Here is a 27,852-nt window from a genome sequence, read left to right as displayed (position 1 = left end):
TTTCTTTGTATTTTCCACATCAACAATATGTTACAATTCTTTTTCCAAAGGGAACACAAGGTGGAGGGGTTGAATGATCAGACAGCCAGTTAACACATATGCAGATTATTGTTAAAACTGAATTATTTTTAAGCAAAAGCTTTGTGCTCTGTGAAACTAAAGCAGCTGGTGAAGTTGCAACAGTGACGTAGTTCAAGAAAAATAACACAAAAAACATACTGTTAGCATGTTTGACAAAGATACAACACAGATGCTATGTAGTGCAGCAGAGGGAAGACTAGCACCAGTCTATAACTGTCGGTCTTTATGTCATACAGTGAGTCACCCTGAGGTGATGACCTGGCAGTGCACGCTCTGGTACTGTCGGGAAATGCTTCTCCGGCTGATGATGCTACAGCAATCCTCGCTGTGGTAAAACCTGGAACACAAGAACACACACATCAGTGTGTCAGCATGCCGTCTGACATGGTTTTGTGTATTTCGTCGGATATACAGTATATAGATTCTACTTGTTCAAACGCAGCTCCTTGTCGATCTCCTCTAGAGTCTTCCCTTTGGTCTCTGGTAGCATGAAGTAAAAGAACACTGCAGCAGCCACAGCTGTCACCCCGTACAGGAGGAACATCCCGGAGAGACCAACCATATCTGTGGATTAGAAACACCGTTCAGTCCCTGGGGCCAACATTTTATTGGAAGTAAACATTTCAGAATATATGCATTCATCAATTTGGTTTGATTGATTGATGATTGATTGATTGAATTCCTTTTATGTTCTTACATAAAATCCTCTAAATGTCATTCATCAATGAATCCGGCTCTACAAAGGGATCTAAAGTTTTCTTACGGAATGACATATCACATTTTTGTAAGAACACTCAGTCAGAACGTACTGATCAGAAAATATAATTTTCAGGCTGCATTATGATGAGCTTTTTGTATTAAAGCCCTTCACAGTGGCGTGGTTCATCCTCAGTGCTGTTATTATCAGGTAGATCTTGTTTCAGCAGAGATTTTGACTGGTTTTACCAAGAGAAGCTGATTAAATTATCTCTGTAAGCCATGCCAACGAGTCAACATGCACAGTACAAGGGTCACTACATCTGTGACATGTCCAATACATTTACTGATTGATTGATTGAACGATTTAATTCCTTAAAACAAATTAATAACAGTGATTACTGAATTCACAAATTAACTCACATTTTAAAACTGAATATTCTCCTTATTAATGTGTGCGTGCCTATCACATCCAATATCACTATTAATTTGATTTTTAAAAATGTGGTGGGGTTTTCATGCTTCTGAAATAAAGACATAAGGATAAAGCTATGCAGTTTTTCTGTTATTGTATCACCTCAGATTGGTGGTGGATGCATGGCACCACATGTACAGGACTGGACTGTGCTAGCTAGTCACATTTCTTTTTAGCATTAAGCCGCTAAAGAGCTATGTTTTCTCAGGAGTTTGTGGAGACCAAACACAGAGCTAAGAGTGAGAATACTAGACATAAATTCAGCAGGTGGAACCAAACACAACTTCCTATAAATGCAGACATGTCTGCTGTAGGAGGGTGAGGCATTGTTAGCTAGCATGTTCTTCTAGCTACCTCATGGTTGATATGTTGTTGCAACACAGATAGTATGGATCTAACACAACACAAAAATGGATTTAAAATTGGTACTCAGAGAGATTCAATGGGACTTTAACACAGCGAACATTTTGAGTTGTTGATAAATGAGGAACGTCAGGTTTAATGATCACATGGCTTTTTGTAATCCAGGCCTGGTATCATTATTGCTGACTGATTGAGAAATGTGAATGGCGCAGAACCATCTTTCATGTCTTTAGACTTTAAAAAAATGCACTTTTACCACTGTGACTAGAAACAAAATCTCTGAAAAATCTCTACGTATGGAAACTTACCGATAAAATTTAGGAAAGTGAAGGTGACCAACAGGTTGGCAGCCCAGTTGAAGCAGTTGATGAAAGCGAAGGCTCTTCCTCTGATAGCAGCTGGAAATATTTCACTCAGGAGCAGCCAGGTCACTTTTTAAGGAAAAAACACCTCTTAATGTCACAGCTCTAACAACTCCATAGCGTTATGTTAAAGCTACATTAAGTTTCATTGCATGCTAGCATCCCCACAAGCCTTATTCATGTAGACTGAAAGTGTTACGGTTGTATTTGGATCAATCTGGCCTTGTCTAGCATTAAACTTCTGTACAATTCTAATTAAAAGCTGTTATACACCAACATTTAAATGTAAATGTACAAACTTGGTCCAAATCCAACGGAGTAAGCACTGACGACAGCCATCATGCACACGAGGATGATCCAGTTCACAGCGTTGCCATGGACACCAGGAGAAGATGCCAGAGTGTCAAGAACCTCATCTCCATTTTGTGTGTGGTTATTAAAGAGTCTTTGGCTCTCCTCTAAAGGCCTGTCCAAAAATGTCTGATTATCAACAGCTAAATGAGGTAGATGGGTTTTGTTAATATTGAAGCTGTCAGAGTTACAAGGCCTCTCAGCATTCATCACTGAATATCCACTGAGGAGTCCAATGGTGATCAGACCCAGAGCCATCACGGAGCATCCACTGATGAGCAGAGGCCTCCTGCCCACCCTGTCTGAGAACAGCATGGAGGTCAGAGTGACGATCACCTTGACTAACCCCAGGCCCACAGATGCCAGCACTGCCGAGGCGTTGCTCTGAAAGCCCACTGAGTGGAAGATGGTGGAGGCGTAGAAGAGAACGTTGGGCTGGCCTGTGAACTGCTGAAAGAGCACCAGCCCGAGGCCGAGTACGGTCCGAGTCCTCATGTTGTCTTTACGCTGGAACAGGTACATGCTGCTGTACTGAACCTTCTTGTTTTCCATGCCATCAGTACTCATCAGGTCTGTTTCACTTTGAGAGATTTGGCTTAAAGACTCCTGAGTGCTGGATGGAAGGAAGCAGATAGAGACGAGCTGAATCACAGTCGGTACTACGGCAAATCCAAACATCCACTTCCACCCTCTGTTGGAGTCAGATAGGATGTAGTTCATGGCGTATGCTGCTAGGATGCCCACAGTGATCCCAGCTTCATACAGGGTCACCATGAAGCCCCTGCGCTCCGGGGTGACCAGCTCAGACACGAAGATGCAGCAGGACATGGAGGATATGCACATGGCGAAGCCCACGGTCACCCGGCCCACCAGCAGGGCCAAGAATGAGCCGATGAGCAGCACCAGGCTGCCGGCCAGGATCAACACGTTGCTGAGAAGGATGGAGTTCCTGCGGCCCCGGTGGTCAATCAGCCTTCCGCCCACGATGGAGGCCAGCAGAGCTCCTACCAACAAGGAGCTGACCACGGCCTCCTGCTGGACACACGACAGCCTGAACTCTGCCTTGAGCTGCAGCAAAGCCCCAGAGATGATGCCCAACTCATAACCAAAGACCAAGCCGCCCAGACTGGACACCACACTGGCCAACAGGAGGGTGGAGATCCCTGGGAGGGAGGAACGCATTCACATGGGTTACTTTTTGAGTGGAGCACACGGACAGCAGATATATGTCATTATTTAGTATTTTGATGCTTTGGCAACATTGTTTCCTTTAACTTTCATGCCAATAAAGCCCCTTTGAATTTGAATATATACATTAAGACTCTAGAATCAACTGTATGGTCAACCTGGGAATTTTATTTTTAAAGTTTTAACTACAAGGGTTTTCATCAGAGCAACTCCACAGTGTGTTCTTTAGGATTGAGTGCATGTAAATGGTCTGCAAAGACTAAAATCGCTGTGTTCCCTCCAGGGGGAGCTTCTCTCCCACACACTCCCCCCCTGCCTGAAACAACTCCATTTCTTCCATAGCACAGGGACATCACTATGTAACACTTCTGCTTCCATTGGCTAGCACTCCAACACATTGTACTTATTAGGCTAAGGGGTCGGACATCTCTTAGTGGCTTTTTGAACATGAAAGCATGGAGACATGTCCCAGGAGAGACACTAAATACTAAAATGAACCAGAAAATGAGCAGATTAAGAACAATTCACGGTGCAATACCACTAAAGGCCAACAGATGATGACTCCGGAATAAACAATGACTCCATAAATATCAATTAAAAAAGAAAATACAGAGTGGATCAAAATGGAATTGACTGAAATAGTAAGGGCATGATGGGAGCCACGTTTGGGAGTATCTGTAATTTTAAGCTCCATTATCCTCTCTTGATATCAGCAAAGTCTGCAAGTCAAACGACGGCTTAAAATGTGCCGCCAGGAAGCTATGAAATATGTAATAAATGTTGAGCAGTGGTTAATATTAAAATTGTTAATGCAATACTTCAGAGGTGTGTAGGACAGCTGGGTGCAGCAAGGGTTGCTAAGTAGAAAAATGACACTGAACTAGAGCCATATTTTTGTTCTGTCTCTAGTCCAAATGTAGCGTTAGACTCATCTGGATTTTAACTTTAAGAAATGATCTTGCTGATGAGATATTGAACAACAGAGCCCCTTATGTTCACACAGTAAGCAACACAAGTGTAATGATTTTTACTCAGGGACAGATAACTACGCAATGCATCAAAGTGCAACCCTCATGTTTTATGTTGATCACAGTCCTTTAAGTTTACTGTGTTTTAATGTTTTCTGTCAAAGATAAGGTAGATCCAATCTCAGAATGTTAACAGAGTGTATCATGTTTGATTTAGTTAATAAATGATACATTCAGCAGCTCTTCACATTCACCTGTGAGTCCTTTATGTGCAGAATCTATTGACAGAAATGCAAATGAGGCAGACCCAGATCCAACTGAAAGCTGCTGAATCTCAAAGCTGAGTAAAAATTACTCTGTATTCCTTTCAGATGAGTACATATAAAGCTTAGGACAGTTCCTTCAGATACAGTCCATTGCACATAAGATTGACTGAGTTAAAAAGAGTTATGATTTTGATTGCCCATCAATGGTCTAAATGTAGTTTTTGAGGTTTCAGCACAAACAGGAGCCATCAGCCGCGACACTGCAGTATGAGTATCTGTCAGAGGAACAGGTTGCAGTTGTTATGAACCTTGCTAAAGTAAAACCACAATCCTTACAAATCTGCTTTAGAATGGAAAGTAATTTAGGAAGAACTTACCCATTGCGTCTGTCCTCTCACAGTCACGTGTCAGTCAGGTCTTGATTCATTTTCAGTGAGACATCCTCTGTGAAATATGAGCAAAGAGATTCATTACAACACAGACAATCTACAGTTCTGGCCCCACAGTGGGAGGCTTGTGTCCTCATCATTGAGAAGACAAGGGAGCACAAGAGCCTGCTGCTGCCCTGTCGTCATGACAACCCTCCTGTTGATTGCCATGATTTCATTAGGGAGTCCACTTGAGATGGACTCACCAAAATACACGGCTCTGTGGCGATCGGTTAGCTTGTTTAGTTTTCTGTTTACACCAAATATCCTGTCAGCTGATTATGATAGAGCAACAACAGCGGGAAAAAAGCTCCACAGAGGAGAGGACTGGGACACAGGGAAACTTTAGAGGACTTCAGTATTAGATATTCAACAAAACGATGTATGGAAGAACAAAAAGTTCCTGTTAGGCTCATAGCATCATGGTTTAAAATTCTGACAAATTTCACCTTGAACTGAAAAAAGTTAAAATTAAAATGGTTTTCGATTACCTTTTAACACGCCCAGCTTATATTGACAGGCTGTAGTACCCGTGTCAACAACCAATGATTTCATGTTGCCATGCAGTTTATTCAAATCTTTTAATTCATCAAAGTTTTAGCCGACAAAATCAAGAGGTCCTAAAAGTGCCTCTGAAAATTGTTAAGTATCAACTTGTCCAGCACCATGACAACTGAGCGAACATCCCCTGCTGATGAGGACTGGGATAAACTGGAAAGCCTCACAACAAACCAGGATGTCCATCCTTCAGTGCAGCCTTTCCTAATGTTTAGCCATGACTGCTTTTTTACAATTCAACCTACATGGGAGGCTGTGGCTCAGTGGGATAATGCGCTGATCTTCTGATCAGGGGAGAGCAGGTTCCAGTCCTACTGCAGGCAGCATGTGCCACTGGGGAATACACTTCACCCCAAGTTGCTCCTGTGGGGATTGCCCACAGTATTGAATGTATGTAAGTTATTTTGGATAAAAGTCTTATAAGTTACATGTAATGTACTATATAACATTGTGAAAAAAAGTGATATTATTATTATTATTTTACATGGTCATACAATATGTTAGAGACTTTGGATCCAAATGTTAACTGATAAGCTCTAATCTGTAAAACAGATCCTAATAAATGTGACTGTTTAGTGTTTTCTGATGCTGTTTAAGGATTATCTACATTGATATTAACTCAGTGAAGCATCCTTTATGAAAATAATCCCAACCCTATGGCATGTTTGCATTAGGGTTGCAATAAATTCACCTTAAATTCACTGTAGTTCGCCATATATTGCCATACTTTCATTGTTCTAAGTGTTTTTGAAGCTTTTAAGGTTCTTTGTATATTTAATTTGGTTTAAATAATTGTCTTCAGCATTTTCTTTATAATGCTGAATAGTTTCTTTAAAAGACTTACCTTTATTATCTTGATATGTTTGACCTACTTTTAGAACTTACTTTCTGAGATTGTTTGTGTCCGCACCACCAGACACCAAATCAAATTCCTTGTATGTGTAAACATACCTGCAATTAACTTGATTTTGATTCTGAAGTGATCTCTTTATTTCAGAATATTCTGTCAATATATTTTATCAGATTTATCTATAAATAGTAAAAGATACACATTGAATTTCCCAGAGCCTGAAGAGACTTCTTCAAATGACCTGTGCTGCCAAACCAGCAGTCTGAAAATCTAGGAACAAAACAGAGTTTCATACCTTTGAAAATGTTAGCTGGATCTGTTTGACATCTGCTTGATATGGTTGTTTTTATCCATCATCTATTATATTTAGAAGTGCTATAATACCTCATACAAGCATACAATGTGTTTATTATAAATGCAGCAATTACAAGACTAATATTAGCACAGTGCTCACACATAACCTGTCCTGCTAAGGTAAGCCAAGCAAGGTAAACACGTGTTAACTGAATTATCAGGGGTGGAGGAGAAAGCATATAATAGTTTGACTAAGTAAATGTCCTGAAGTCTGAGCAGCAAAATATACTTAAAGTATCAGAGTGAAAGTTCTCAGCAGATCGGGCCCTGTCAGTGTTAAATACGGACACTTCTTATTACTGCTGCCATAGTATTATAGCTTTAAAGATTGATACAGCAATACTCCACTCTTCATGAGTGTGTATATGTTGTTTATGGAAAATCTTAATCTGGAAAGTAAACAGTAACTGTTGTCAGATAAGAAGGGGGATATTATGTTCAACAGTTACGGATTAGAACTATAAGTGGAAGTATTTTAAACTCTACACTAGGCTACCTGAGTAAATGTAATGAGTAGTGAACTTAAGTACAATTTGGAGGTACTTACTTACTTGAGTAATCCATGTTATGCTACTTTCTACTTCTACCCCACTACAACTCAGAGGTAAATGGTGTAATTTTACGCCACTACATTTATTTAATAGCTTTAGTTACTTTACAAATCTGGATTAATGATGTGAAATATACTAATATTCTACTTTTACTGTCGCTATTTTTAAGTACATTTTGATGAGAATTTTCTACTTTAACTTGAGTAACATTTTGAATGCTGGGCTTTTACTGTGACAGAGTATTCCTACACTCTGGTACTTCAACTATTACTCAAGAACAAGATCTGAGTACTTCTACTTTTACTCAAGTACAAGATCTGAGTACTTCTACGTTTACTCAAGAACAAGATCTGAGTACGTCTTCCATCACTGCTAATAACGTACTTTGACTTTGGGTAGGCCTACGTTAAGTACACTATTTATTTTGATGAATACTAATTCACATTTTTAGAATGCAGGAGTTATAACAGAGTATTGCAGTTCATTATTGGTACTTTTACTGAAGTAAAAAGTGTGAGTACTTCTTACTCTGCTGTCCCGGCTCTGTCTCAGCAGTTCCTCAGTCCTCCTGCTTACAGCTGTTCCATGATAACAGTGTGGTTCCTGCAGGCCGTTACTCATCTCTGTTGGTCGTGCAGGAATGAAGCACCTTAATGCAGGCTGCTGCTCACATCTAAACTCTGAGGCACGGGAGTCCGCTGTGGGGTCTTGTGTTTTCGGCTCTGAGACATCCGGAAAAGAAGCGGACCACGGTGAGGAGAGAGGGGCTGAGGATATGTGAGATCTACGTGGCAGCAGTGTCGGATTGCAACAGGAGAAACTTCTGGCGCAGTTCTGACGCCAGAGGTCGACAAGTGTCCCAGAAAGAGCGGGCCCAAAGAGCGGGTCAAAAGACCAGTACGCAGCTTGGAGTTCGGATAATTTCATTAGCATGCAGGCATAAGAGTTGGAGGCTTCTTAAAAGTTAAAATACCCCCCAATAAAACATGTCAAAGCTAACAGAGGTCGGAGAAGTACTCATCTCTTGTACTTGAGTAAAGTAGAAGTAGCTACTCAGATCTTGTACTTGAGTAAAGTAGAAGTACCAGTGTGTAGGAATACTCTGTCACAGTAAAAGTCCTGTATTCTAAATGTTCCTCCAGTGAAAGTAGAAAGTACTCTCATCTAAATGTACTTAAAGTAGCGACAGTAAAAGTAGTCATTGTTTGATTGGTCCATTTCAGAATAATATCTCTGATATGTTTTATAATTATTGATCATTAAAGTGTTCTCAGAGCTGGTAAAGGTGCAGCTAGTTTGAATGGCTTTGTATACTGCAGGGTAGCTGCTGGATTTACTCCAGGTGAACTAAAGTCTGATTTAAGGGCTGATTATATTTACCATCATTAATCCAAATCTGTAAGTAACTAAAGGGATTAAATACATGCAGTGGAGTAAAAGTACATCATTTATCTCGGAATTGTAGTGGAGTAGAAAGTAGCAAAAAAAAATGAAATCTTTAAGTAAAGTACAAGTAGGGAGACCGGGGCTTGTTGTCACACGGGTAAGTTGTCACACTGCAATTATCTTCTTCACCAAAGGGGGAGCTAGAAAGTGGAATACTAGTTTTCTTCCTCTATGGTCAGGTCTCATGTCCTGTGTGAGAAGACACCAACACATTGTAAGTTGAGATGAGCACCAATTAACCATTTTCCACAACCCGAAGTAAAAAATATTAACTTTATATATTTAAAATTAAGCTTCTTTCAGATAGAAATCCTAGCAGTGATACATGTGGACTTGTTAGAGAAGAGATTAAGGTATCCTTTCATACCTCAGTCATTGCTCTGTGTTAAGCTAACTTTGAGCTAGAGCTAGCATCAGCAAACATGGTAGTTTGGGGCAACTTGTCTCAGTCATCTGGGGGTTAGTTGTCACATGTGACAAGTTACCCCAGACTAACAACTTTCAAAAATGATTTGAATAAACAAAGACAGTCTGCTTATCAGCAGTTGTTGTAATGACATTTTTACTTTATTTTTACAGAAAAAAAGAGTGATTTAAAGGTGAGGAGAAAGTGAGAAGACATGGTCAGGAATTACAAAAGAAAAACAGAACATGGCAGTGCAGCGCCTGACGTGATGCTGAGGGCAGTCCGACAGGTGACCCTAGCTAAAAAGTCAATCAGGAGTACAGCAAAGGATTTTAAGGTCAACTACCGTACCTTGGCTCGGTACTGCAAGACGTTCCCCCAGCTGAAATACAGAGTCAGACAGCTGTCCCAACTACAGTGGTTGGGTACAAATCACCACAGCAGGTTTTTAGTACAGAGATGGAACTACAGGTTGAGAAATATATTAAGAGATCATCTGACATCTATTTTGGCTTGTCCCCATCTGAGGTGAGAAAGCTGGCATATGAACTTGCAGTGGCACAGGGCCTGACATTTCCTCAAGCTTGGTCTGACAAAGAAAAAGCCAGCGCTGAATGGTTTACAGGCTTCTAAAGCGGCACCCTTCACTCTCACTCAGAAAACCAGAAGCAACTAGCCTTGCCAGAGCAAGTGCCTTTAACAAGGAGAATGTTAAGTCTTTTTTTGACAATCTGGGGAAAGTGTTAACCAGAGATTCCCTGGGACCAGGAGATATCTGGAACATGGATGAAACTGGCATGACAACGGTACAGAAACCAGACCGATTGGTAGCCAGGCGTGGGTTCAAGCAGGTGGGGTCACTGACATCTGGGGAAAGGGGTACCCTGGTGACCCTGGCCTGCGCAGTCTCAGCCACAGGGAACAGTATCCCCCCTACTTTATATTTCCTCGGGTGCACTTTCGTGATCACTTCATCAACAATGGGCCACCTGGCAGCAAAGGTGGAGCAAATCCCACAGGGTGGATGAAAGAGCAACACTTTGTCGATTTCCTCCATCATTTTGTGGAGCATGCCAAGTGTTCAAAGGAGAAGCCCTGCTTGCTCCTCCTCGACAACCACTGCTCACACCTCTCCATTGATGGGCTGAATTTTGCCAAAGAAAATGGCATAATCGTGTTGTCCTTTCCACCCCACTGCTCGCACAGGCTGCAGCCTTTGGACAGAAGTGTTTATGGGCCGCTTAAAAAGCATGTGAACTCTGTTTCAGATTCCTGGATGAGGAACAACCCAGGTAAAACACTCAGCATCTATGATATCCCTGGGATTATAGCCACTTCTTATCCTCTGGCTGTAACCCCTCTTAATATCCAGGCTGGCTTTCGGGTGACAGGGATTCAGCCTTACAACAGAGATGTGTTCTTGGAGACAGAACTTGCTCCTTCCTATGTCTCAGATCGCCCTCTACCAAGCCCAAGCACTAACCCAGCCATTCCAGGTTCCGAAACTGAGCCATCTTTTCCAGGCCCCAGCACTAACCCATCCAGCACCAGACCAACCATTTCAGGACCCAGCACTGACCCAGCTGCTCCAGGTCCAAGCAAGCCAGCCACCTCCACCAACACATTAACTCCAGAGGATATTAGGCCTTACCCAAAAGCTGGTCCAAGAAAACAAGTTAACCAGCAGAGAAAAAAGAGAAAAACTGCTATTCTCACCGACACACCCGTGAAGGAGGCACTTGAAGCTGAAAGGCAGGTACAAGGGGAAAAAAGACTATTCAAAAATAAAGGCAAGGCAACCAAATCCAAAATACCAAAGAAGCAAAGCACAGGGAAGAAGCAGAGGGCAGGTAAAAAAAGAAAAACTCCAGATGACTCCTCATCGGAAGAAGATGAGAACCTGTGTCTGGTCTGTGTAGAGCCATTTGGAAACAGCCGCCCAGGAGAAACCTGGGTGCAGTGCATAATATGCAAAGGATGGGCCCAAGAAGAATGTACCCCTGGCAAATCTGTGTACGTATGTCAGAACTGCGACCCAGATGAGGAGTCTGACTAGTGAGGTCAGCTTTGTTTGAGATTTTATGACTGGATGTTCCAGGACTGACTGAGGTCAGGTTTTGTTTTAGTTTTTTGAATAGATCTTCCAGGATTAGTTTGGGACTAGTTTAATGTTGCATAATGTTTTATGTCAAGGTTTGTTCACATTCAAGTAAAAAAATAACAAGAATAATTTTGTCCTTGTTTTATTAATTGCAAAATCCAGTGTGACATCTTACCCCATATAGTGTGACAACTTACCCGTTGGCGGGGCAACTTGTCACATGTTCACAATCTCTATTTGATTGCTTATAACTCTGCACTGACACAAGATATGAACATGATATGAATACAAAATATATACCTGAGACTTTTGTCTTTCATCTGGTACACATTTGTTTTATATATGATGTATTGATTCCAAGAAATATATAAGAGTGTAAAAAGAGTGACAACAAGCCCCGGTCTCCCTATCTCGAAATTGTACTTCAGTACAGTACATGAGTAATTGTTCTTAGTTTGTTGAATTATAATCATTAATGAACTGATGTGTTCATCACTTCATTGTTGCACTTGGTAAATGTGGGGTTTATTTGAATTACTTTATACACTTTTTATACCTATAATAAAACATGATAAAATATTAGTTGATTTAGATTATGCATTAATAATCTAAATCTGCAAACTAATTTAATAGATTAAACAAATATAGTGGGGTAAAAAGTACAACATTTGCCTACTAAATGTAGTGGAGTAAAAATGTGAAGTACCATAACGTGAAAATACTCAAGTAAAGTAGACGCACCTACATTTTTTACTTGAGTAAATGTACACACATTCCACCACTGGAGGCAAGCACAGGGTTTGCAGGCTTCTTAATACTGTATCTAAAATACCTGAGAATACCACCTGTAGATTAAGCAGTAGCAGTACTTTAAATAATGTAAGTAATAACAGTAACTCTAGAGGTAATAAATATATGTTTTAATATTAAAATAATGTATTTATTATTAGTTTATGACCTGATCTTAGTCTGTAGTGACAGCTCCATCTTCTATTTTCTGCCTGGGAGGTCAGAGGTCAGAGTCTCGACTACAGGAGAGCACCTGAGCATACCTGTCAAGTATCCCGTTTTGGCCGGGAAAGTCCCGTATTTTACTATTCTTTCCCGCCCTCCTCCCGTATTAGTATTTTCCCGTAAATCACCCGTATTTTGCAGTAGCCTTCTACAGGTACTGCAGGTGGCAGTTGTCGCGAGGTTAGTGTGTGTAGTCAGATGATGAACTGACAACGCGCGAATAATACAGAAAAAAACAGAGATGGATGAGGAACGCCACGACAGAGAAGGCACTCCGCTTGCCAAAAAACAAAAACCCTCGTGTAAATACCGCGATCGATGGGACAGCGAATTTTCTTTTCTCAAGAGGAGCAGGGTGAGCGACAGTCACGCGTTGTGTAAAATTTGTAACTGCGACTTTAGTATTTCACAAGGGGGAAGGAATGATGTTAGTCAGCACGAGAAATCCGCCAAGCACAAGCGCGGGCTGGAGGCTAAAGAAAATGCCCAGGCGATGTCAGCATTCGTGACGAGAAATGCCACCGAGGCTGACCAGGTTACAAATGCTGAGGTAAAAATGGCAATGCTGTGTGCCAAAAACAACATCCCTTTCTCCTTCCACGACGACTTCAACAAGTGCGTAGCTGACATGTTCCCGGACTCTGCTATTGCACGAAAATATTCAACGGGAAAAACTAAAGCTACTCAACTCATAAAAGGTAAGTTAGCTAGCCAGATATAGCTACCTATCTCACTGTTGGGCTACTGTACATTTGCTAAAACGGTATAAAATGGATTTGAAGTGTGTTTGAATATTCTAACACTTGAGCATTAAGTATGACTATTGTGTAGGCCTATTTGATAATGTGCCCATGCCATGGCATGCAAGTTGTAGGCTACTAGCTAATTACTGGACACTCAACAGGTGCCATAGCAGCAGAACTAGAGGACGACTTGGCCAAAACATGCCAATCTGGATCTCAGCCCTTTTCACTGATGTGCGACGAATCAAACAACAGAAAAACAGACAAAGAATTCATCATCCTGACTAGACTCTTCGATGAGGCCACTCTGCAGGTCGCTACAAGATTCCTGGAGATGCCTATATGCAATGTAGGAAATGCAGAAAATCTGTATGAAAAGCTGAGTGAAGCATTTAGGTAAGGGGAACTGCACTGTGTTGTTGACATGTTTAGTAGTTTGCATTTAATTACAACCTTACATTTTGTCTGAGACGTTTTGTGCCATTTTTTCCTGTTTCCAATAGAAAAAGGGGCATCCCATGGGATAACCTTATTGCATTTAACTCTGACAGTGCGAGTGTTATGAAAGGCCGACATAACTCGTCATCAGCAGACTGAAGACCAGTCAGCCCCACATCCAGGACCTTGGCTGCATCTGCCACCTAGGGCAGCTGGCCACTGGCTGTGGCATCAGAGCAGCCCAGGCTCACACATTCTCTCACAAAGAGTTTGTAGACTTCACTGATTCAGACCACCTGAAGCTCCTCAGGTACTGCAGCACCAGATGGCTGAGTCTGTTAACCTGCATCCAGAGGGTGCTGAACCAGTGGGATGCACTACAGGTAGGATGGTAACTCCGCTCAGCAGATATCTACACAGTTTATTATGCTATATTTCCATTTTAACCATGTACTGCCACCCTGTATCTCTATGTACTGTAGGCCTACTTTAACAGTCATGAGGAGGTGGAGAGGAGTGTTAAAGTGCATGATCTGGCAAGCCATCTGCGTGATCCAATCGTGAAGACCTACTTCCTGTTCCTGAGTGCTGCCCTTAAGCCTTTATCTGAATTTAACATTGCCTTCCAGGTGGGTGTCAATGATATTGAATGAACAAGTGAATAATAGTATATAATTAAATGTTTGTGCCTATTGTAACATTCTTATTTCACTGTTGTTTTGTTGTGACCATTGATATTATCTGCAGTCAGAGGGAGTACAAATTCACAGACTTGAAGAGGAGATGTGCAGGCTGATAAAGAGGATCCTGGGCTACCTCATACCAGTGAGGGCAATCGTGGGTGTACCTCTCAGGGAGGTGGAGTATGGAGATGGAGTATGGAGATGGACATCAGTTGGCTGATGAAGATCTATTTATCGTAGCAGACACAAAAGCATTCATGAGAAGCGCTGAGCTCCCTGTGTCAGCCGACAAGAAGATCTTTGAGTATATTACCCAGTAGTTATATTATGATATCATTTTTTGACAGTATGAGAGTATAGGCTGTAGTGTGCCTAAAATATTACCACTAATGCATTTTTTTCACTCTTATGCTGTTGTAGAACTGTGAGAAGCTTCTATGAGGCGGTGGTTAAGAAGATGTTCACCTCCTTTCCCCTCGACCATCCACTCCTGAGGGACCTGAAAGTGCTGGACCCTGCAGCTCGCCTTGACATAACTCCAGGGACAGGTAGATAGATAGAAACAGTTTCAAGGGACCTGATGAAACCCATGAATAAAGCTGGGCATAAACACCTTATTTACTTTACAGTGGAAAGGCTAGGGGCCCTGTTCCCTCAGTTGAGGCTGAACGATGATACAATACGTGAAGAATTCACAGACTACCAAATCACACCTCATGAACAACTCCCCCAAGAAGCCAAAATTGATCGATTCTGGGGCCTGGTAGGGAAGGACAGGAGATTTAATGAACTATCAAGACTAATGAAAGCATTACTGTGCATACCTCACAGCAATGCAAGCTCTGAGCGAGTGTTCAGCATGGTTAGGAAGATTGTGACAGAAAATAGAATGTCATTAGTGTCACACACCGGGTCAGGTAGTGGCAAAATAAAGGGAGTCCACACATGAAATAAACAAAAACTAATTTATTAGTAACTCATTTTTACTGGTTAAAGTAAACATAAATGATTATACTTAAACAAAAGAAATTATACTTAAGACCACATGGCGAGTGGAAGACTGAGCCCAAAGCTCAGCCTAGAAGCAGCAAAGAGACCACTGAACACATGGCTACCCAGCCCTTAAAACTCTGGATCCCTATACCCCCACAGGTGTGGCCAATTGGCCTGACGCCCTGTCCCAATCTCCACCCAGGGAAGTCCCACAACCAATGGGCAGAGAGAGGGGCAGGGCGTCACACCCCCCTCCTACAGAAAAGGGGCCCCCCCACATTATCCCCCCCCACTCCTCCCCATCTACCCCCATCCTCCACTCAGCAACCTGGATCCTAGGAGCACATTAAGAGTAGTGAGAAGGTAGACCTGGAAAAGAGCAGAATAGACAAATCAGTGAGAACACCACCCAACTTTAAGGCAACCGAGAAAGGGCATCCGCTATCACATTTTCTGATCCCTTTATATGACGAATATCCAGATGGTACGGCTGTAAAAACAATGCCCACCGCATCAGCCGCTGATTTGGATTTTGAAGTGACCGCAGGAAAGTCAGTGGGTTGTGATCGGTATAGACCACCAACGGAGTTAGACCAGATCCCAAATAAACATCAAAATGCTGCAATGCCCATATTAATGCTAGTGCCTCCTTCTCGATCACTGAGTAATTGAGCTGGTACTTATTAAACTTCCTAGAGAAGAAGGCCACAGGTTTTTCAACCCCGTGGTCTCCTGCCTGCATAAGTACAGCTCCTGCCCCCACGTTAGATGCATCCACCTGCAGGGAAAAAACCTCATTCAGCCGAGGGGCATCCAACACAGGTGCTGCACACAAAAGTGCCTTGACCTTTTCAAACGCCAGTCTACATCTGTCTGACCACACAAAGTGTGCATCTTTCTTCAAAAGTGCCGTCAGAGGCTCTACAACTGTTGAAAAATTCTGACAAAAGCTTCGGTAGTATCCCACCATCCCTAAAAAGCGCATTAGCCCTTTCTTGGTGGTTGGAGGGGGATATCTTACTATTGTATCCACCTTATCCTGTAATATACGCACCTGGCCCTGACCGACCTCCTTACCCAAATAGGTGACTGTGGCCTTCGCAAATTCGCATTTTGCCAAATTAACAGTCAACCCTGCCCAGACCAATTTGTCCAACAATGCGCGAATGCGCTGAATATGTTCAGACCATGTATCACTGTATATTACCACGTCATCAAGGTACACTGCGCAGCCATCCAGCCCCGCCACAACCTGGTTCATGAGGCGCTGAAATGTTGCAGGTGCATTACGCAGGCCAAATGGCATAACAGTGTACTTATACAGACCAGAAGGTGTAATAAATGCACAAATTTCCTGTGCCCGCTTAGACAGGGGAACCTGCCAATAACCTTTCAAAAGGTCAAACTTAGTCACATAAACGGCAGACCCCACCTGATCTATACAGTCTTCCATGCGGGGAAGAGGAAACACATCTGGCTTCGTAACGTTATTAACTTTACGAAAGTCAGTACATGGCCTAAAAGTTGTGTCCGGCTTACTGACCAACAGACACGGCGATGCCCAACTTGAAACGCACGGCTCAGCAATATGATTGTCCAACATATACTGAACTTCTTTGTCTAAAAGCTTGCGCTTATCTGATGAAACCCGATAAAAACGCTGCTTTATAGGTGCTGCATCACCAATATCCACATCATGCTCAATAAGATGTGTGCGAGAAGGTACATCTGAAAACAGAACAGGATAGCTTTTAATAAGGGCACCCAACTCAGCACGTTGTTTATCATCCAAATTTGTCAACATGTTATCCAAATTTTTCAGTGACTCTGAATTTTTCAATCGCCCTTGCAAAACCACATCAGTGGTCGAACTCTCCTCCATTCTGACTGCCGGAGATGAGCTCAGAACTGCAGATGTACAAACAGAAGCATTAACCATACCACTCCCACTTTCCCCTTTCCCCACTGTCTGACGTCCGTAGAAAGGTTTTAACAAATTCACATGACACAGTCTAGTGGCTTTCCTAGAGTTTGGAGTGGCAATGATGTAATTCAAGTCTGAAGCCTGCCGTACTACAGTGTACGGACCGGAGAATTTTGCCTCAAAGGGAGAAGTCACAATAGGTTGCAAAAACAAAACCTGGTCACCAGCCTGAAACCGCTTAGGCTCTGCACGCCTGTCATACAGAGCTTTCATTTTGTGCTGTGACTTTACCAATTTCTCTTTTGCACTTTCAACCGCCAAAACCAACCTATGCCTGAAGCCCTTGACATAGTCAAGCAAATTTTGGGGAGGATTTGTTATTTCCCAGCTATCTCCCAACACAGCCATGGGACCCCGTACCTTGTGACCAAACACCAAATCATTGGGGCTAAAACCTGTGCTCTCCTGAACCACTTCTCTCGCTGCCAACAGGAGCCACGGCAACCCCTCCTCCCAGTCACACCCCAGCTCTGTACAATAAGAGCGCAGTAAAGACTTCAGCGTTTGATGAAAACGCTCTAGGGCGCCCTGTGATTGCGCATGATAAGCCGAAGCTTTATTATGCTTAATGTGAAGCTGCTGCAGTATTTCGGCAAACATTCCGGATGTAAAATTCGAGCCTTGATCGCTCTGAATAATTTTGGGAATCCCAAACACCGAAATGAACTGTGTCAAAGCTTTCACCACTGATTTAGTAGATATATTTCGGAGTGGATACGCCGCTGGATACCTGGTTACCTGGCACATGACAGTCAGCAAATAATTATGACCTAGTTTTGAACAAGGCAACGGCCCGACACAGTCAATAATCAAATGTGCAAATGGCTGCTCAACCACAGGAATTGGACAAAGTGGAGCCGGTCTGATTGACTGGTTTGGCTTGCCGGTTAACTGACATGTATGACACGTTTTGACATATGCTGAGACATCACGCTTCAGGCGGGGCCAAAAACAGTACCGCAACACCCGGTCATATGTTTTCTTTACCCCTGGATGCCCAGCTACATTATCATGACAAGTTTGCAACACCAAGTCCCGAAACCTACTCGGCACTACAAACTGAAAAACAGGTTCCCCAACAAAAGCTTCTCCATGAGGCACCCATTTCCTAAACAATAAGCCTCCCTGAATAAAATAGCCGTGAGCAGAACTAAGTATCTCACCAAGCGAAAGTACTTTGTCAAACAGTTCTTTTAAACTATCATCATTTTCCTGTTCTTCAACCAACTCAGATCGTGACATAGACTTAAACTGATCAGGCAAAGTCACACAAACTTCAGCAGGTTCCAACTCTGACTTTTTGGTAGCAAGACTCTGTGCGTCACACGCAGTGGTCATGGCACGCGTCACAGCACAGACTGGATACACAACTGCAACATCTGATACACTGTCTGGTTGACCTTGACCAGGCACACTTTTAGTGACTATATTGGGAGGAGGACCATCAGCCCACACCTGCGCCCCAGCAAGACCGTTCCCCAGAGTTATGTCCACCCCATCCACTGGCAACTCAGTGCGCACACCCATCTCAACATCTCCCTTCACCAAACCTGAGTCAAGACACAGCCTATGCACAGGTGCAGGGAACACCACCATCCCCATTCCTCTGACCAGCACAAAGTCTCCTGTGTCAGTCTCCGACGAGAAGGGTAAAACAGACTTGCACACAAATGAGTCCAATGAGCCGGTATCCCGCAGTATCTTTACTGGCACCTGTTCAACACTACCCGGCAAAGAGACCAAACCCTCAGAAATGAATGGTCCAAAATCCTCCATGCTCTTCTGCTGCCTGGCTTCAACCTGCTCCTCAACCACTACCGCTGGGCTGAGTGAACTGGCCAAAGCCGCTGGTCTTACTTGCGTACCAGAGAATTTATTTTTTGATTTGAGGACTGGACACTCACTCTTCCAATGCCCACTGCCTTTGCAGTAATTACACGTTCTACCTTCTGCCTGCCTTTCTCGCATGCCATGCTCACTCCTAGCATAAGAGTCTGATGCACCTTTTTGATGACCATAACTCTCTCTGCGCACATTATCTGAACTTACCGCATTGAAATTGCTTTTATGAATCAACACGTACTCATCGGCCAACACGGCCGCCTGACCAGGAGTACCTACTTTATTCTCTGTGAGGTAAGTAGCCACATTTTTAGGTACAGAGTTTTTAAACTGTTCTAATATTACCAGGTCGCACAGTTTCTCAAACGTGTCCACCTCAGACGCTGCACACCAACGACCAAAATGGGCTGTCAGATCTCGCACAAACTCCACATGAGACTGTTTATCTCCTCTTTTCCAACCACGGAACCGCTGCCGGTACGCCTCAGGCACCAACTCATATGCTTTAAGCACCGCAGACTTAACTCGCTTGTACACTTTACAATCAGCAGTACTCAAAGTTGAGTACGCCTCCTGGGCTCTACCGGTCAGGACGCATTGTAACATTAACGCCTGATCACCCTCCGGCCATTTCCTCGACTCCGCTATTCGCTCAAATAATGAAAAGAATGAATCAGGGTCTTTTTCATTGAATTTTGGAAGCAAGCGCAAATTATTGAATATATCAAAAGATGCCACTGGTGCACCAGACTGAAACACAGGGTTGTCACTATCCGCCGAACCTGGCAATATACCCTGTTGAATTAAGTTCAGCTTTTTATTCTGTAGCTCTAACCTAACTAACTCAGTTTTTTGCTTCATCTCTTCCAAAGCCAAGTCATTTTGCTGTTTGATATTCTGAAGTTGTACTTGTAGCTGTAATTCATGAGATTGCTTTAACAACAAAAGTTCCTTTTGCTGTTCAAAACTCAAAACAGTACCTGCAGACGCCGAAGACTGAGTCCCCCCAACGGGTTGAATAATTCTCTGTTCCAGCAAACCTGCCATCAAACTTCCCTTAACAGACTCCTTTAACTTTTTATCCAATATCTCATCTCATATCTCTCAGCAATTAGCAGTAACTGGTCTTTAGTACACTGATCCAGTAGTGCTACTGACGGTGAGTCAACAAATGTATCCACTGTAGATGCCATACCTGGACTAACTACACTCACAGACAAAATAGAATAGGAGAAAGAAAAAAACAAAAACAATATCAGCTGGAACCACTAACAAAGTCTGGGACAGCCAAACCAAAATGGAACCTCCCCAGCCCTGACTAACTAAGACATTAGCGACCCCATAACTACCTTAGCTCCATCCCTAGTCTTCGTGCCGCTACTGATGGGGGGTATTTATGCACTTTAGCCCACTGGGAAGAAAAAGGCAACTGTTACCAGCGACCCTCTCTTACACCGTGGATGTGCTCCCGAGACAACCGCTCTACCCACTTTTGCAGCCACACTAAAATTCCCCAAGACCAGTCCCCCTATTGGAAACCAGTCTTCTTAGCCTCACAGGGGATTCATGGTTCCCTACCACATTACAAGACTGTCCCCAATAACCAAACTCAAAGTTCCAACCTTTATTTTATTGATTACAACCAAAACATTAACCTTTAAGCAAAAACAAAACGTAAGGATACAATGCTCTACTACTTCCAAACTTCACCGACCAACTCCCTCCTAAAACTGAAATCCAAATGACAAGTCACATGTGGAACTCCCAACACTAGCAGCTACTGAATTGGCTTCAACAGGTGCTACCAATAAGCCAATCAATCCTTTGAAACCAAACAACTTACTAAAGCAAAACTACAATTCCTAACAGGAACACAAAGCAAATGCCAGCACACAAACCATATTCAGACCAACCAGGCTGAATTTGACCAAATGACCCTTACCAAACTAAAGATACTTACACTTGTCTACGAAATGAACTTAACAATCGGACGAGCCCCCATTTTGTCACACACCGGGTCAGGTAGTGGCAAAATAAAGGGAGTCCACACATGAAATAAACAAAAACTAATTTATTAGTAACTCATTTTTACTGGTTAAAGTAAACATAAATGATTATACTTAAGACCACATGGCGAGTGGAAGACTGAGCTCAAAGCTCAGCCTAGAAGCAGCAAAGAGACCACTGAACACATGGCTACCCAGCCCTTAAAACTCTGGATCCCTATACCCCCACAGGTGTGGCCAATTGGCCTGACGCCCTGTCCCAATCTCCACCCAGGGAAGTCCCACAACCAATGGGCAGAGAGAGGGGCAGGGCGTCACATTAGACAACCAAACTGTTTGCGCTCTTCTTTCATGTAAGATCAACCACACTGACCCAGCTCACAAATACACTCCTTCAAAATCAGTCTTGAAGAATGCTAAGTCTGCAACAAATGCATACAATATGTCACTGAAAAAGTAAAGAAAAGTTATGTGAAATGAAAAGAAAAACTGTAAAAGAAAAGCAATATGAAATGAAAAGAATGTGTGGAATGAAGACAAAATGTAAAGACAAGCCGTGTTAAATGAACAGAAAATATGCAAGCCTTTTAATAAATGTTTTTCATATATACCCTTTTGTGTTTTCATTTAGGCAATAATGAATGTTCACATCATGTCAATGTCAACAAAGGTAGGCCCATCATTGGCTTTATGTACAGCTGCACTACTTCCTGAACTTCAGCCAGCTCCTTTGTTTCCTGTCTGCCATTATTGGACAAACTGATTAATCCAGGTGTGCCTGACCTCAGTAGTGACAACAACAATAAATCAGACACACCTGAATTAATCAGTTTGTCCAATAATGGCAGACAGGAAACAAAGGAGCTGGCTTCAGGAAGTAGTGCAGCTGTACATGAAGCCCATTGTAGTTTATAAGTGTTTGACAAGTGATGATTTCAGCTTAGATACCGGAGCTTGGTTGGGGTGGTAGGACTGCTCGTGGCGGGCGCCGGAAAACTTCCCTTATTTTCAAATCCAAAACTTGACAGGTATGCACCTGAGCAAAGCTTCCTGTTACTGCTTAGTAGAAAACCACACTAATACAAAATAAATTATAATCATGAGTCTGTATAAAAATTATGAAGGAATACGGTTGTCAAAGAAAAACAAGTCAGTGAGCTTTTAACTTCCACAGTTTATTAAAAATATTTCATTCTGTAACGAATTTGAAGACATAAACAAAGAATACCTTTTGAATTTGGCTGTACTAAATTGCTATCCCCTGACGTGGTAAAGACATTTAAGAGATAAACATCACAAAAATGGGATCTTTATTTTACTAATAAAATGTTTTGCTGTCAGTCTACCTTAACCCTATTGATTCTGTACAGACTGTGTAGCTTTTTTCCCTCCTTAATTGACCAGTATTAACTTTTATCCCGTTTAGCCGTTAGTTGGAACGGATTTGGCCCATGGATGTATATTTGGACCCGCCCCTATACAGTCTATAGGTTGGTTGTTTGCCAACCGCCATTACAATATAAGAAGAAGTCTATAGTTTGGCTAGACATTCCAGCTTAGTCGTGTTGATCGGTGGCCGCCAGGGGGAGGCTGTGGGAACATAGCCGAGGAAGCAGCAGACAGACAGTAGAAGAAGAAAACCGGAAGTAAACATGGCCCAGGCGAAGAGCATGGCGGCGATCCTAGAGTTCCTCAGTAAAGCAGAGCTACTTAAACAGGGAGCAGAAGCCAGAGTGTACCGGTCAAATTTTCTGGGAAGGCCGACTATTGTGAAGGAAAGGTTCCGGAAACAATACAGACACCCGCTGCTGGACGAGAAGCTGACCCACCGCAGGACGGTGCAGGAGGTCCGCTCCGTGCTGCGATGCCGCAGAGCAGGCGAGTCACACACACCACCTGTAATAACGACTGGTCTTGAAAAATAAAAGTAACTTATTCAATTTTTACTGACCTAACTACAATACAAAAGTGTACATTGCTATCCGTGCTAGGGTTGCATCGCACTCCACTCAGGTTTCTACGGTGGCTGGCAAACGCACTGCATTTTTTAAAATGATGCAAATATAAAAACACCACTTTGCCAGAACACATGCAAATGAAAACACTTTTGCGCATCGTTTACAGAAAGTGCTGCAAATAAAAAAAGTTAACAAAATCACTACATATGAAAAACACATGCAAATAAAAAGACGCTGCAAATTAAATAACAAAAAGCAGCAAGAAGCTCAAACCCAACGGAACCAGTCTTTACTGAACAGATTTACACAGCGGGAATCTGGACATGGGGATTATACAGTTGGCCAACTGTCTCTGTCACTGGAAACCTTCCTAAAATATACATTGTACTGGTTTATTTAACAATATGATCGCAGGATTCCTTCTGATATTATTGCAGATCTGTTGTACGATAGCTACCTAAACTACCCTACCCAGTCATTTCAGATAAACTGACAAAACACTTTTATGAAACACACTACCCCTGCCAACAGTGCCAGTGGGCCAATTTTATAATCCCATCAAGCACTCCGCTCCCAGCTGCGTGTATTACTTTTTAGTATCCCCTTTTTTCTGTTCTTCTTGCTGCGTTGTTATTACATCGGTTTTAAATTTGTATTTATATTTTGTGTTCGGGCCACACCAACCCTAACTCTGATATAGGCTATGGCAGCTCTTTCGCTCTTGACACCTCTTCATAAAATCCTTGTTTATGTGGATGTGTTGTCCATCTGTGTTTATCAGGCCTAATGTGTATTGGTCCTGTTTGATATCTCTATTTTTGACTGTCTATATATTAACAGAGGTAATCTGAGGACTGGACCCAGTACTAGTGCAAGGTGTTACTAGATACTAGAAAAGCACAGGGTCCTCATAATTTGATTTGAGGCCAAGAGGCAATCTGTTTTAAATAAAACTCTTCTTTAACTCCTCTCCTCAGGCATATCAGTCCCTGTAGTTTATTTTGTGGACTATACATCCCACTCTATTTTCTTGGAGGAGATTGAGGGCTCCTCGACTGTGCGAGACCACATCGCCTCCGCTCCGCGGTCTGCTTCCTGTGAGGGGCTGGAGCCGCTGGCTGAGCGCGTGGGTCAGGTCCTGGCCAAAATGCATGACGAGGACGTCATCCATGGAGACCTGACCACCTCCAACATGCTGCTGAGATGCGGTCCAGAGGACGGGGAGTCGGAGCTGTTCCTCATCGACTTTGGCCTGAGTTACATCTCTGCTCTGCCCGAGGATAAGGGGGTGGACTTGTATGTGCTGGAGAAAGCCTTCCTCAGTACACACCCCAACACAGAGGCGCTGTTTGAGAGGCTGCTGAAGAGCTACGCTGTGTCATCCAAGAAGTCGGCAGCGGTCATTAAAAAGCTCGATGAAGTCCGGTTGAGAGGGAGGAAGAGGTCCATGGTGGGATGATGATCTGTGGTGTGTTCAGGGACAGGCCTCTGGAAATCACGTTTATAAAATCTGTCATAGTTACAAAGCTTTCATTGTGCATAAAAGTACTAACATTAAATAAAAAAATGTGAAAAAAACGTTTTTTCTTCTCATGGAAGGAATATTTAATAGAAATATGGAGTTCTAAATGATGTTGGCATATTCTGGAGATTCTGGAATTGTTGTGTGTTGTCTGTCTGCAAAATGTAACATACAAAGTGAGACTAAACATGATACATCAGCCCCTTCATCCATATTTACTGATACTGTAGCATTTAGTACTTATATCCTACAGAGACATCGGAGCTGACCTGTTTCCCTGCTTTACAATAAAGTGAACATTCATCATTAAATAATGCTTTTCAGGTCAAAATATGTTATGATGACATTTTTTACATGTCTTAATGACTTAAAATCCTTTTTCTTTTGAAACTGGTTATATGTAGGCCTTATGTCTATCCTAGTTAGAGAAATTACCTAGCCATCTTTTGACCTGAAATCACAATATCAGTGTTGTTACTGAGATCCTTTTAAACCCTTAATCATACCATGAATGATATGCAGCTTATGCATTTATTCAGCACACATCAGATAACAGATATGTGGATCTTACTGTTTTAAATGTAGCTATATCCATCTGAATCACAGTAAACAGTACAACCTCAAATATTACAAACCAAATATGAGGCATTCCCTTTGAACATAGCAGCTGCTTTATAAGTGTTAGTGGAAGTCTTGTGTTCTTTGCAGTTGTCATGGGTTTTAATATTGCATTGAAAGCACACTTCAGAACTGCTGCATCATTTTGAAACATGTCATACGTTGTTGACACATCTTAAGAGGATCAAAACAAACAATGCTTTTACTGCTGATGGTAGGTATGTTTTGCAGAAATATTAAGTCATACTAGAATAAGAAGACCAGAGACCTCTCATTATTGGAAGATAAGGGCTCTAAATTATATAGAAAAGAGAGCAGAGGAGTCCTACTTTTAGAAAAATGAAAGTATTACCTCCATAAGGAGGAGGTGTCAGCCCCAGGTCAGAGTCCAGGAGGAGGTGCATTAGAACAGCACTCCATGATTCATACCTCCTGAGAAACCAGGTGAATGTTTACCCACCCAGCCCTACTGAACACGTTCCTCACAGCCATCACATGACCCTCAGTCCAGGGAAACCCTTTGAACTGTGCAAACACACTCCGTACATCACGATGTGCTGACAGCGTGACCGTCCAAATGAAGCACCTACAGAATGTAAAAGTGATGATTAAAGTCATGCTTATTGTCTGCCACTGTAGAGGTAAGTGAAGCATTGTGTTCAGTATCAAGCAGTTAGCGATTATTAGCTTCTTCTTCTTAACTTTTCTTCTCTCTCATGTCCCCAGGCTCCTCTTCGGACACGACCCGGCAGCTCAGTGTGTTGGTGGGTGCAGATGTGACTCTGGGCTGCCTGTTTGATAAACTGTCCAGGCTGGTGGAATGGAGTGCTCTCACCATTGAGTGGAATGTGGTGGATACACATGCAGATAAGAGCATAGTGTACACCTTTGAGGATGGAAGAGCGCATGAGAACAGGGAGGGCTCTGCGGTGGACAGAATGCACCTGCTACAGAGTGATGCATCTCTGCAGCTTCACAATGTGACTGTGGGAGATGAAGGGCTGTACACATGCAGAATCATCACACCTGTGGTCTACACAGAGACCACCTCACTGGAAGTGCTGGGTATTTACTCTGATCTGCATCAAGTGCTCTAGCTCAACATGTGCTGATGATTGAAACTCTGTCACAGATTTCCCTCCAAAGGTCTCAGATTGCTTTCAGCAGTTTTTGTTGCATTCTGTTATGGAGGGCAGAGTTGGGAGAAGTAATCAGATCTTGTGATCAACTTAAATAAAAGTTATTACTATATTATTATTAATCCAAATCTGCAAAGGAACTTAAGGTATTAAATATGTTTAGTGGAGTACAAGTAAATGATTTACCTTGAGTTGTAGTGGGGTAGAAGTACACAGTAGCATACATTGGAGATACTCGAGAAAAGTACATGTACCGTATATCAAAATTGTAGTTAAGTACAGTACTTGAGTAAATGTACTTAGTGACTTCCCACCTCTGATGGAGGGTGTGTGCTACAAAATTTCCTCTTAGAGAGAGCAGTTTTTTATGGTACATTTTAAGAAGTACAACCCCACCCTAAAATGACAATGTAATGTTTTTGCCCTATCCCCAAGCTCGGCCTTCAGTGTTGCTCCCAGAGAAGGCAGCAGTGACGGAGGGAGAGGAGAGGACGATACAGTGTGACGTCACAGGTTTCTATCCAGAGAAGCTGGCCGTGACATGGCTCATCCAGAACGGCTCCCACACGGTGCACGCAGGTTTGAGCGCCTTCTCCCGCGTCTGCACGGAAATGGCCATTCTCAATGCAGATGGCACCTTCAGCATCCGCAGTGGCATCACAATGCACTCCTCAGCAGTGAAGGGTGGAGAGATGTGCATCATGTGCCAGGTGGAGCACAAGACCTACAGCCGGCCGTACAACACATCTGTTACACTGACGGTTCAGGGTGCTGCTTTTTGTTCACTGTCATATTTTTGACTCTCATTTAACCGTTTTGCATACTAAAATACACATATATTATATGTTACATATATTTCTCAAATCCCTTTCCCCTACAGCTCCGCCACAGCCTGTGTACAGTGCCGTTACTCTGATAGCTGTCACCAGTGTCACCAGTCTGCTGCTGGTCACCGCCATCATTGGAGGCGCTCTGCTTCTCTACACCTACTTGTGTAAAAGTAAGTCTCAATATAACCAGGTGCATTTCTCTTTATTAAACTATTCAACAAGTCTAGACTAACTGATTGGGTTTGAAGTGAGAGTGTGGTGATAATGGGTGTTATGGAGGTTGTTATAGCGCATATTATCATTGTTCAGCTCAATAAGGGTTGTTGATGGGGTAGGAGCAAAGTGCAGATTTTTTGTTGCAACTCTAATAAGGTTTTTCATTGTTTACCTTGTTCTTTCTTTATAATGTTATTATTTATTATTTAGTGATTTTATTATGGGTTGGATTTGTTGGCTCACATGGCTATGAATATTGTCACCTGTTGACCTGTGTGAGGTGTGTGTGGAAGAGAAGGTGAAAAAGGTCACTGTATTTTTTGTTAACTGCAACTTTTAGATTTTTGATTAATCATACCACAATGTGTCTGTTTCACTCATCTGACCTTCATCATTCAATCAACATTTTCTTTAACGCATTT

The 27,852-nt window shown here is 42.5% G+C and overlaps 2 protein-coding genes and 1 gene segment (V, D, J or C); 2 read left to right on the top strand and 1 right to left on the bottom strand.

The window, feature by feature from the left end:
* Positions 1 to 18: 18 nt before the first annotated feature.
* slc2a10 (solute carrier family 2 member 10) lies at positions 19 to 8,250 on the bottom strand. 2 transcript variants are annotated; one of them, XM_063911552.1, is made up of 6 exons: positions 8,013 to 8,250; positions 5,128 to 5,194; positions 2,277 to 3,491; positions 1,924 to 2,046; positions 510 to 645; positions 19 to 418 (listed from the first exon to the last, which is right to left on the bottom strand). In XM_063911552.1, the coding sequence occupies exons 2-6, from the start codon at positions 5,129 to 5,131 to the stop codon at positions 322 to 324; spliced, it is 1,575 nt and encodes a 524-aa protein (XP_063767622.1). In that variant the 5' UTR covers positions 5,132 to 5,194; positions 8,013 to 8,250; the 3' UTR covers positions 19 to 321. The 2 variants fall into 2 exon arrangements, with proteins under 2 accessions (XP_063767622.1, XP_063767621.1); XM_063911551.1 differs by having other exon boundaries at positions 8,020 to 8,250.
* A 14,374-nt stretch (positions 8,251 to 22,624) lies between these two features.
* On the top strand, positions 22,625 to 24,831 carry tp53rk (TP53 regulating kinase). Its single transcript, XM_063911653.1, has 2 exons — positions 22,625 to 23,025; positions 24,083 to 24,831. The coding sequence occupies exons 1-2, from the start codon at positions 22,800 to 22,802 to the stop codon at positions 24,562 to 24,564; spliced, it is 708 nt and encodes a 235-aa protein (XP_063767723.1). The 5' UTR covers positions 22,625 to 22,799; the 3' UTR covers positions 24,565 to 24,831.
* An 846-nt stretch (positions 24,832 to 25,677) lies between these two features.
* The window catches only part of LOC134883331 (Ig mu chain C region-like), an 8,220-nt gene continuing 6,045 nt past the window's right edge, over positions 25,678 to 27,852 (top strand). Inside the window, 4 exon segments of the C gene segment in view lie at positions 25,678 to 25,886; positions 25,972 to 26,310; positions 26,820 to 27,152; positions 27,265 to 27,384. Coding sequence covers positions 25,823 to 25,886; positions 25,972 to 26,310; positions 26,820 to 27,152; positions 27,265 to 27,384 — 856 coding nt within the window.

The sequence above is a fragment of the Eleginops maclovinus genome, chromosome 20, assembly GCF_036324505.1.
Source record: "Eleginops maclovinus isolate JMC-PN-2008 ecotype Puerto Natales chromosome 20, JC_Emac_rtc_rv5, whole genome shotgun sequence".
Lineage (NCBI taxonomy): Eukaryota > Metazoa > Chordata > Actinopteri > Perciformes > Eleginopidae > Eleginops > Eleginops maclovinus.
Note: the sequence above shows the minus strand (reverse complement) of the source record. Positions and strands in the feature narration are given on the sequence as shown.